Here is a 12,309-nt window from a genome sequence, read left to right on the forward strand (position 1 = left end):
GGGATAGGCTTATAAACTTGCGATTCTTTTTTAGGCAATGTGCTACCAACCTGTCACTATTTGAATCTCAATTCTATCATTAAGCCAAACTAAGCTGTACGTGGCCTATCAGTGTTTTCAGCACTGTTGGCTCTGTCTACCCCGCAAGTGATATAGACGTGACTATATGTATGTAAAAAGGTTTATAAACTTGGGGTTCTTATTTTAGGCAATACATTAAAAACCTGTCACTATGTAAACATACCTATAGTGTAATCTCAGACTTCTAGCTACGTCTACCCCGTAAGGGATAAGGATGTTATGATATTTGTATGTGTGTATATTTCGACTAAAATAAATTAATCATTTCAACGATACGGTGAATTTCCGTTTCGAAATGACAAAGGAGCGTAATCGGTTTAATTTATTAATTAAGTCGCGATGAGTTTCACTGAAGAGATTTGATTTTAATGTTCCAATAATTTAATGGACTCTGTTTAGCATTTTCCTTCATTAACACACCTACCTGTTCTGATTTCATTGTTGAAAGAATAATTCTTGCATCGGTATTACATTGCTTTGTTGACAAACGTGTAGTTATAGATAGATAAAACTCTTTATTGCACCATAAGAGTAAAACATACAAAACAACACAAAGCAGACATATATGGTACAAAGGCGGACTTATCGCTAAAGCAATCTCTTCCAGTCAACCTTTGGGTGGAAGGAAATCAAACAGGAGATTGGCGTTGGCGCAGAGCAAGAAAAATAAATGTTTGAACATAATAAAATACATACATAATATATATCTATATATAATACATACAAATACGCATAAATACAGATAAATACATAAAAATAACATATACTTAGGAAAGAGTAGAAAGATAATGAGACCTAACGAGATTTTTGAAACTATCAATAGTCTGGGCTTTCCTGATATCGACAGGGAGAGCATTCCATAGACGGACAGCTTGTACAGTAAAAGAGTGGGAGTAAAAATTGGTGTTGGATGTCGGTACTCTTAGTCGTAGAGTAAACGTGCTACGCAGACTGCGTGTGGCGCCTTGGGCATCGCTATAAAAATTGAAGCGCTCCTTTAAATAAGATGGAGAAAACGGATCAAATAAGACCGAATAGAGCATTGTCACAATGTGCAAGTTGCGACGAAGTCGGATCGGGAGCCACTTCAGTTGCGATCGAAATGAAGAAACATGATCGTATTTACGAAGCCCAAATATAAATCGAATGGATAGATATTGAAGACGCTCTGATTTGTTTAATTGTTCTTCAGTGACATCCAGATAACAAGTATCAGCGTAATCAAGAAGAGGGAGCAGAAGGGATTGTGACAGCGCAATTTTGGTGTCATAAGGCAGAAAATTACGGAGCCTTCTGAGTTATGTTACTTAGTACATACATACGCCACGTCTATATCCGTTGCGGGGAAGACAGAGCCGAAAGTCTCGAAAAGACTGAAAGGCCACGTTCAGCTGTTTGGCTAAGTAATAGAATTCCCATCGTCTAAATAGAATCCCAAGCCTATCCTTTAGTCGCTTTTTACGACATTCATGGGAAAAAAGTAAACACTACTTAGCTTTTTATTTTTGGTTTCCACACACACACATACACATATATAATCACGTCCATATCCCTTGCAGGGTAGACAGAGCCAACAATACCAAAAAGACTTACACATATGTTTGGGTTAATGATAGAATTGAGATTAAAATATTGACAAGGTGCTAGCCCATCGTCTAAATCTAAAAGAATAATCCCAAGTTTATAAGCCCATCTCTCAGTGGGCTTTTACGACAGAATATTATGTTACAATAATTTTTATGTTATTTGTATGAGAGACTATATATAGACTATTTTTGATTCAGACTGCCCCGTGGGTAAAGCATATTAATATTTTTTGTGTATGTCATCATGCGCAAACGCAATATTAGCCGCATGGGCTCTCTAGTTCAGCTAATGAAATGTTGTTTATCTAAATTGGTACAAGTAAAACACCTGACAGTTGTTAAATCCGTAAGTTAAACATTATAATTATTGAGCTAATAAAGTATTTTGTTAATAATAATATGTTTTGTCTCACTCATTGTCTATCTCTGTGAAAAGAGAACTAATAAAAAGAAACTTTCAATTTTAACTATCAAATTTTCCAAACTTAATAATTTATTTAATTCATTTTTAGCATAGCCAAGTAATTTTTGTTTTGAAATACCTACTAGTCATTGTTTTGTAAAAGAAAGAAAAATCTCTTTTTGAAAATTAACAGAGAAAAAAATTATCATTCATCAAACAAGCTCCTGAGAAATTTTAGTATGGCGCTTCCTCCCGAACCACTCCTCTTTCCGAATGCCCTTTCAATTTCTTACCTACAAAATTGATAACCCTAATCTCAACAAATAACCATATTTCAGAGACTGTAGTGTCAAAGGTTGTGCTATATTGTAATTGTAATAATTTTATTTATTACAATAACAATATAGCTAATAACTCGCATTATCAGTGATAACACAACAATGTTGATTATGACAGTAGCTTTGTGACATGTTAATCGATAATTAAACCTCGGCTTTAATAACGCAATCAAAGTACTCAATTGCGGAGAAAGTTGCTCCAGTTTGCTAATAAACCGACCATTGAGAGAAGCCAGTTTTGTTGCAGTGTAATCGTTCGAAAAGAGCACCTTTTTAAATGAGTTACATTTTAAACCACCGATAATGTAATCGAAATTTTCGGAGATACGGTCATGAGCTTCAACAGCCGTGATCGTCTAGTGGTTAGGACCCTACGTTGTGGCCGTAGTAACCCAGGTTCGAATCCTGGTCACGGCAGTGAAAACTGTCACGGTGGAGCATATTTTTTTTTCACAGAGAGTATTTGAATGAGCGAAAGGCCCATTTCTTTGATTAACATTTCCGAATGAGATTTTGTGAAATTTCCAAAAATGCGTAAATAATGGGACGAAACGGGATTTTAAGTAAAAGTCGCGGCCAATTTGTCCAGGATTTTAAATACGAAAAAAAAATGTTCAATTTCTCAATTCTATCATTAAGCCAAGCAGCTGAATGTGGCCTGTCAGTCTTTTCAGGACTCTTGGCTGTGTCTACCCCGCGGGGTATGTGGACGTGATTGTATGTATGTATGTAAAAAAATGTTTAACATAGAAGCAAGTAAAATATATGCCAAACTAAAAAAAAATTCCGACGTTACTTATAAAAACTTCATTTTCTGCGTCCAACTTTTGTATAGAGAAATGATCTATTTGGCGTCCCTTATCATTCCTTTTGGGGCCCTATCTTAGGCGGTTATCTTACACACAAAAGGGAGGGTTAACTGATTACAAATGAAACGGGGTGGCATATCGTTAGACTAATGAATAAAGGCAAGAACTGTAAGGAGATGATTTATGATGTTGCAGATGTATCTTAAGATGACTCAGGGGATATTAATCGTGACATATTAGTTTCTAAAAGCCTCATATAGTTAAATATACATATACATTTTGACGGCCTCTGTGGCGAAGCGGTAGTACGCTTGTCTGCGACACCGGAGGTCCCAGGTTCGAATCCCGGCCAGGGCATGATGAGAAAAGAACTTTTTCTGATTGGCCTGGTTCTTGGGTGTTTATCTATATAAGTATTTATTATAAAATATACTATTGTTGAGTTAGTATCTCGTAACACAAGTCTCGAACTTACTTCGAGGCTAGCTCAATATGTGTAACTTGTCCCTATTATATATTTTTATTTATTTATTATACATAAAATCATGCCTCTTTCACGAAGGAGTAGACATCTTTCCACTTGCCACGATCCATGAATACTTCTTTCGCTTTATCCGCAGTCTTTTCATGATAGCTTTTGGGTATCTTGCCCTGATCTTTTGCCAGAACAACTCCGATTTGCTTGATTTGTTAGTAAAGGGTCAGGTCAAGAGTACCCGAAACCGCCAATCTTGCATGAAGAGTTATGAATGTGAATGAAGCGAAGGAAGTATGCAGAGATTGTGGCAAGTGTAGTCTCTGCCTACCCTACCGGGAGAGAGGTGCGGTTTTATGTATGTATGTATGTATGTATGTTGTAAATTGTCATATTTGTAATGTGTTCTTATTTTTTGGACCAAATAAACAATTTTTCTTTTTTTCTTTCTTTCGAACCACACAGCTAATTGTCTTTATAAGGCTATTGGGAAAATCAATTCGATAAACTTTAAGTAGCCCTTCTGTCTTAAGCAGAACTTGCTTTTTCCACATGGCTTCGTATGGGGTAATAAAACTCTTAATAGGATATAATAAATCGAGTAAGTCAGGTTTTGCCAGAGTTTCACAAACGAATATTGCAAAAAGACATACTTACTTAACTGATGTCATAAGTTCTTACCTCAAATTCAACTATATTCATTCAGTGGAATTAGCTTTCGGATTTAACAGTGGACACTGACTTTTTTATTTTTTTCAATAATTTTTTTAGGTTAACGAACATTTTACATTTACGAAGATCTTACCATCTTAATTCTAATATAAATAAAATAGTTTTAATGCTCCAAAATACTTGATTGTCATATAAACACACAGCGGACACTACTGAAGAGATAATGAGATTTCAAATTTGGCATGTGGATTGCAATAAGAGTGGATTTCTCGAAATTCCCGCGAGAACAAAAAGACCGCGGCGCGTGCCTATATAGGTACTCTTGTCACTAGTCAAATTTCAGCAAAATCTATGCAGTAGTTTCAGATCCATTTCCCTTTAAAATTTTCGGATAGCTGCGTAAATAAAACCAGCTGTTCCACGTTTCTAATAGGAATGAAAAGGGCCATGTAACAAGCAACAAGTCTTTAATATTAAATGAGCCCTGTTGTATTCTGAAACGTTTTAAGAATTTTCTGAGCCCTCTCGTCATGTTACAGAATGGAATGAAAAGAATCTCCCAATTTGAAACACGATACCAACACATGAAATGGAACGTATTTTCTGTGTTTATAATTGGAACATGGAGAATGTCATACAACGGCTTGGATATGAAAATACATATAAAAAGATTACGTAGAATCGTAGAAGTCGTTTGCAAAGCGTCAAGAATTTTGTGAATTTTTTTTTTAATGTAAAGATATAAACATTGACAATGTAAATAAAGGTTTTTACATAAGAGCGTCGGTGGTCGAATTGGAAAAATGCGTGATGCGCATAAAGGAACAGGTTCGAATCCCACCTCGGTCATGTACCTATGACTAATTTTGAAATTATGTACATTAGTTAGAATACTAACCGGTGTTCCCACGGCGAGGAAAATCATCAAGACAAAATCTGCATATTCAAGCAACTCCATGTATTATCATGATCGATCCAATATGGATTTGGTTTACCTGCAAAAGTTGCGGAGGTCAGATGGGAGTCGCTTCGTGTAAAAACCTGACTCACCCAACCCAGGATCCATGGTCAAAGGAATACGCGGGGTTCCTCTTCAAAAGTGGTGAGGATGCAACCAAGACCAAAGCCAGGAGGAAGAAGATAAATATGGGTTAAAAATAAATAAATCTCAAAAAAGGTTGTTTCAAATAAATGCACAACAAATATGCACAAAAATACGGTATAATTGTTATAGAAAAATTACATTCGGTTTAACTGTTTTTAGAAAAAAACTTCACAAAATACTCGAGTTTTGCATCAGACTTTGGATATAGTTGTACAGAAAATATATGTAGTTGGGATAAACTTCTGAAATTGTATACCAGTTTTACGATAACTAAGTACACAAGCATAAGTTTTGTTTCATTTCGCAGAAATCCCGTGGGTTCCAAACCCACAAAACAAAAGAACCTCTCGTTATATTTATGGAAATTGGGTTTTTCTCTGCGTATTGAAACACAAAAATGTATTGTATAAGGGCTTTGCTGTGTACTTTATAAGTATTTCAGGAATATAAAACATTTTCCTTGTTTTAGCGACTGCCCCAAAAAGGAGTGTAACGTTTATTATAGTAAATGTTCTTGTGAGATTTTCTTTCTTGAAGTAGCTATGACTTAGATTTGAATGCGAATTTATTTTGATATATTTTGTTTAGGTGTCCTATCTAGAAAATCTTAGAGTCTATTTTCTAAATGAAAATTTTTCTAAATGCATGACGTGTTTCCAATTAATATTTTTAATCGAACAGTTTGGCATTCACCATGAACATGTCTCTCATTTGAAAGACTGATGATTTTTTTGTCAGTAGGCACAGTGTAGGCCGGGCACAAAATCGGAAGACAGACCCCAAGCTCTGAAGCATCTTGTTTGTTGGGCATCGAATCGAATTTCGTATTTTTCTTTAATATAATTATTTCGTTTGTAAATGTTAGAAATAAACGATCGTTATTGCCTACGCTCGAACAAAACTTACCGTCAATAACATGATTCCTCTCTATATTGTTTTAGCACCTGAGGATGCGGCGTGATGTTCACCAACAGTACCGAGGAGGTGGCGGAGGAAGCTCGCATCCACGCAGTGGCAGCTCTGGTAGCGTTGTACGTGTTGGTGTCTGCTATTGGAATCATTGGTAAGATTTGCTTTGCTCAACAGTTTAACATGAGAACTTATACATACATATTATCACGTCTTTATCCCTTACGGGGTAGACAGAGCCAACAGTCTTGAAAAGACTGATAGGCCACGTTCAGCTGTTTGGCTTTAAGATAGAATTGAAATTCAAATAGTGACGGGTTGCTAGCCCATCGCCTGAAAGAATCACAAGTTTAATAGCATATTCCTTAGTCGCCTTTTACGACATCCATGGGAAAGAGATGGAGTGGTCCTATTCTTTTTTGTATTGGTGCCGGGAACCACACGGCACAAGAGAACTTATGGGTAGTCAATAATGGATCAATGAAGGAATGGATGAAGACAGACTAACGAAAGGAATTTATAAAGCAGAGCTGACTGTAAAAGTGGGACAGGGCTAGACGTGTCGGACTTTCAAGGACCAGTTTCCGGATGTTTTAAAAAAGGCTATGTTAAGAGTTATTGTCGAATATACATGAAAAGAGCAATGTGTCTGGAGAAAGCAAACGAGGTCTGTAAGGGTTGTAGCAAATGGAAATCAATATACATACCTCAACGGGAGATAGGCATGATTGCACGTATGTATGTATGTGTGTGTGTGTATTGGTAGAGTATATGAAGGAAAGGTCACTCCCACCTCCACTACTCTAAGGTTTTCTCATTTTTTATGTGTTTTTTTAAATGCACTTCATAGACATTGCCCAATCCTTTGCAACTAACGCCACCGCTGACCACTTTTCTTATTATACTGATATCAAAGATAAAGAGATCTAAGATCATAATCCGGCGATGCCCAACTTGGTGGGAACCTACTTTAATTATTCCACTTTTTATACTAATAATGTGCAAAAGATAAACCTAAATGTGCTATTTACCTTTTCTTATGTATCCAAGCTGTAACAAGAATGCTATTACAAACTAGATATTTTAACCAGTCTTCTTTTTCTCCAGGCAATATAAGCCTAATGGCGGCCCTGGCCTCAGGGGGCGCTGCCAGACTCCGGACGCCGCAGCTGCTGAGCGCCTGCGCAGCCGACTTCCTCGTGTGCGCCGCTAGCGCACCGCTGGCTGCCACCCGGGCCGCTAGGATACATTACCTGCCGTGCCATGTTATCTTTTACATCGAGGTCAGAGCCTCTTAGATTCAAAACTCTTGCAGTTATCCAAAAATTATATCCTCGTAGTCATGAACGAAATAGTTTGGTTGTTAAAAACTATATTATAGATATATTATGCCATAGCTGCCGTGTCATGTTATCTTTTACATCGACTTGAGTGCCTCTCAAAGTAAAAGAGAGATGGACATTTACAATTCCTAAATCTAAGACACTTAATATTTTCTCTTTGTGGTTTAGCTTGGTCATCTAAAACTTACTTTTAGATTTTTAAACGAAGAAGTTTAAAAAATTTCAAATTAGTCCCAAATCCCATCCACATCTTTTGAATGTGAAAGTCGAATCATCACGTCAGATTTAGTTGGCTATGAACAATTCACATTCAAAATTCGAATGTGCGCTGCAGTTTTGAGTCTACACTACACTCACGGGCACTACTGTACTTGAATGTCCAGCTCAGTACAGTAACTCAGAAAAGTACACCACTTCAATAAGTCTAAGAACCAAAGGTGAATTATGTTTAAGTTTTTTTTTATTTTTATTTTTTTTTTCAGTCATTCCCAGTAGCTGCCAGTACGCTCTCGCTGGTGGCGATCGCGGCGGACCGTTGCGGCGTGGTGCGGCGCGGACAGGGCTTCTGTGCTAGACCCATTGTGGTGGTTGTGATTGTGTGGATCAGCGCTTTTTTGCTTGGTTAGTAACATGAATTTTCAAAAAAAAGTTTAGATTTATAGTTCGTAACGATTGAGAGAGAGAGAGAACAACTATTGTTCTTAAATTCCTCAAAATTATAAGTTAGCCGATGAACGTGATATTGATAACATGAGTTTTCTAAAAAAAGTTAAGATTTAAAGTTTGTTACGATTGAGAGAGAGTTACTATTGTTAATTGTTCTAAAATTCCGAAAAATTACAAGTGCGTAGATAAACGTGCTATTGACATATATTTTTCGGGGTTGATAAAAAAAAGCTTTTGTAACCTATTGTTTTATGAATACACTTAACTAAAATGTACTACTCAGTCAACTAATACTTATACATTAAAACATCTTCTTAATGTTAGTTGGAGATAATTTTATTAAAATTTCAATATTAACGCAATAGCGTTTTCTTTAAATACTCATCATGCATTTTTTAAATAATTAATTATGAATATTTAATAAAATAAAGAGAGAGAGTGATCGACTTTAACTTAGATGTCTGTTATAATTATAACTGTAATTTGAGGTCGTCTCATATAAATTTATAGGTAGGTATATTGCTGTGTGTGTTGCGCCCGATGCGACCCTTTCCATTAGCCGAATAAACTTTACTACAGATTAATATAATATTCAAGCACGGAGATTAACACGGTTTCATTAAAGTTAATTTCAAAGTTACAGTTATTTGTATATATAAAACCGTTACGTTTACACCACTAGTCATAATATTTCATACATACATATCATCACGTTTATAGCCCTTGCGGGGTAGACAGTCTTGAAAAGATGGAAAGGCCACGTTCAGCTGTTAGGCTTAATAATAGAATTGAGATTCAAATAGTGACAGGTTGCTAGGCCATCGCCTAAAAGAAGAATCCCAAGTTTATAAGCCAATCCTTTAGTCGCCTTTTACGACATCCATAGGAAAGTGATGGAGTAGGTAGTCCTATTCTTTTTTCGATTGGTACCGAGAACCACACGCCACATAATATTACCTATACAAAGTTATTCAACAATAGCTGTTTAAATCTCAAGCAATGTAGTGTAAAACGCAACTAAGTTATAGCCTCGTTTTCGTTTCAGAAAGCTCGAGAAATTTTATCTCAAAACTTGTACCTACTGAAGTATGGCAATAAACGTTCTTTCTATTTGTTCATTTGAAACTGCAAAACTATCTTTTACTGAAGTTCTTTTTTTATATACAATGTCATACAAGCAGAATTTGTTTCGTCGAACTAACGACAACTTGTATTAAAGTATATGCCAAACACAGAAAAACTTCATAATAATTGAACAGAAATAAAAAAAGTAAAAAACAATTGAATAAATTAACAGTAACCTGACATTATTTATTTACCAGGTGTGACAGCAGTAATAACCACATGCGTGCCGTGCCCGCCCCTGGCCGCAGCCCACGCCCTGGTCACATACTGCTTTCCAGTAGCAGCCGTTGCCAGATGCCACTGGGCCGTGAGGGTCAAACTAACTGCGTTGTCGCTAACCGCCCGAGCGGCCCACGGGGAACTCCCACTCCCAGTGCCACTGATGAGAAGACCGACACATGTCATCATCGTAGCCGGAGTGGGCCCCCGGGAAAGACGCGACGCGGTCGACGTCGGCGACGTCAGAAAGAAGAAACTTCAACCCAGCCTCTTGGGACCTCAACCGCAAACGTCGACGCTGCGCTCGCGACGTAGACTCGGCAACGTGCTTCTGGGTATAGCAGCCATCTTCGCTGTCTGCTGGTGCCCTCACGCCGCGATCGTCATTTGCAGCGCATTCGGCCTGCACGCTCCATTGGTGCTGAAACAATATGCGCTACTGCTCGGGTATGCCCACTCAGCTATAAACGCAGTCGCGTACTGGGTGTTGAACAGGCACGCTCTGACGTCAGCGTGCGCAGCGTGGCGTCTCCCGCAGCTGAGGGTCCGGGAGGAGAGACCTTCTTCGACGAACGAGGCAGCACTCGGAGCGTTCCACCCCCGCCTCGCCCGCCCCGCCCCCTCCCCGCGGCCGCCCCCCTCTAGCTTCCTCTATTGATGTCCGTCTATCTTCTAAGCTCTGTCTGTGATTCCTGTTTCTCAGTGCCTCGTATAGTCTACGGCCGCCCAATTTCGCGGGTGCGTCGCTCGTTTCGTCGTTATAAACGTGGTTGTTCGAGATTTTATGGAGAATAATATCCGTAAAGCAATAAAGTGTATGAAACACTTAAAGTCGTTTTATTGTCGTCGCGAACGTCTACGTAAACGAGTGATGACGTGTCATAATCTTGAGCTCAATCGTAGGTGATTTATTCACGACTTTGTGGTTTAACTTAAGACTAAGCTACTAAAACACATTGCCATTAGCATATCATATATAATTCATAGTTAAAACAACAAAGTATTAAATATGGCTTAAATATTTAGTCCATTTAAATGTAGCTGGATAAAGTTAGGGTCGGATTATGCGGTAAGCGCAGAGAATTGTCCCCTGGGGATCCATTAGTGGGTCAACTAAGACAGCGTCAACTAAGCTTTCAGTTAGGATTAAACGAAAAAAATTTAAACTCTTATGTATCTTTTATATCTATTTTAGTAAGCATAATCCAGGTTTTAACAAGGTTATTTGCCTTACAAGCTTTCACCCGTAGCTAATCCCACGGGAATTACCAACAATCCCTCCTAAGTACGTATGACTAACATACATATCTGTATCACGCCTTTATCGTAAACATAGCCAGTAGTCTCGAAAAAAAACTTAACTCAAGTTCAGCTGAATGGCACAAATAGTGACAGCCATTATCAAAAAGTAAGTCACTTCCTCATACTTAAAAGGAGATAAAAGTTCCCTGAAAATCTGAGGGACAGCCTTTTTGCCGACTGCTAAACTGGCAGCGTCATCATTATACACGTATCAGGTTTTACGACAATATTATATGACGTATAAAATTTTACGACCGTGTTACAGGAATATATTCATTTTCAGAGCTACACGCATGTGTTGAACGGTAAGATTTTAATTATAAGAGTAAATCTCTCTATATCTCATTATAGAGATTTTCAAACGTTGGTTACAAAATGGAACTGACACCAAGATATTAGCAACAAGTAAGAACTTTTTTTTCTTTATGACCTGTTTATGTTATGATTCCAAACGTAATTAAGCTTTGCTTGGGCAAACAAAACGCAAGTACTTTAGAAAGGTTAACCTACATACCTAAGACTTTTAATTATATATCAGAAAAATTTCAATCTGACTGGTTCAAGAAGTAACGCCTGAAGAAATGACAAACAAACTTACTTTCTCATTTACCATTTAAGTTAGGTCAATATATTGTTTTACATAAAATGAGCAGATAAACTCCAACACAAAGAACCACGCTCAAAGTTCCGGAAATAAATCCAGTATTCACACACACATTCAACTTTATATAACAAAACTTTTATTCAATAATTTAGGAACGTGCAAGTCACGAACAAAATTGCATTTCTCAAACCCCACACGCCTTTAGCATTCTCTAAGAGCTTTCCCGATAGAGAGTGATTCTATATCCAGCTTTCGTGATAAAATTTAAGCCCTGGCGCCTGAAGGATTATATTCAACAATACTGAAGTAAAATTTCGTATTGAATCGGTATTAAAGATCGGTATTAAATCCGTACAGGGTTATCCCTGTACGTATAAAAAAAAATTTTACATAGGTACATATTATCACGTCTATATCCCTTGCGGGGTAGACATAGCCGACAGTTTTAAAAAGACTGAAAGGTTTCTAGTTCTTTCGCGTTCAGCTGTCAGCAATCAGTTTTTGTGGGCGATGGGCTAGCAACCTGTCACTATTTGAATCTCATTTCCATTATAAAACCAGACAACTGAACGTAGCATTTCAAACTTTTAAAGGCTGTTGGCACTGTTTACCCTGCAAGGTATATAAACGTGACTATATAAATAAATGGACGCTGAATTATAGCACTATGTT

At 37.4% G+C, this 12,309-nt stretch overlaps 1 protein-coding gene and 1 non-coding gene across 2 annotated transcripts in view; both read left to right on the forward strand.

Moving 5' to 3' along the window:
* LOC106136075 (galanin receptor type 3) overlaps positions 1-10,526 on the forward strand; it is a 56,398-nt gene extending 45,872 nt beyond the window's left edge. The window contains exons 2-5 of the mRNA XM_013336512.2: positions 6,411-6,532; positions 7,486-7,661; positions 8,204-8,342; positions 9,710-10,526. Coding sequence (XP_013191966.1) covers positions 6,430-6,532; positions 7,486-7,661; positions 8,204-8,342; positions 9,710-10,389 — 1,098 coding nt within the window. The 5' untranslated portion in view covers positions 6,411-6,429 and the 3' untranslated portion in view covers positions 10,390-10,526. The remainder of the gene's footprint in view (positions 1-6,410; positions 6,533-7,485; positions 7,662-8,203; positions 8,343-9,709) is intronic.
* Trnah-gug (transfer RNA histidin (anticodon GUG)) lies at positions 2,754-2,825 on the forward strand. Its single transcript has one exon. It is a non-coding gene; the product is annotated as a tRNA-His (tRNA).
* Positions 10,527-12,309: the final 1,783 nt, after the last annotated feature.

The sequence above is a fragment of the Amyelois transitella genome, chromosome 3 (assembly GCF_032362555.1).
Source record: "Amyelois transitella isolate CPQ chromosome 3, ilAmyTran1.1, whole genome shotgun sequence".
Taxonomy (NCBI): Eukaryota; Metazoa; Arthropoda; class Insecta; order Lepidoptera; family Pyralidae; genus Amyelois; species Amyelois transitella.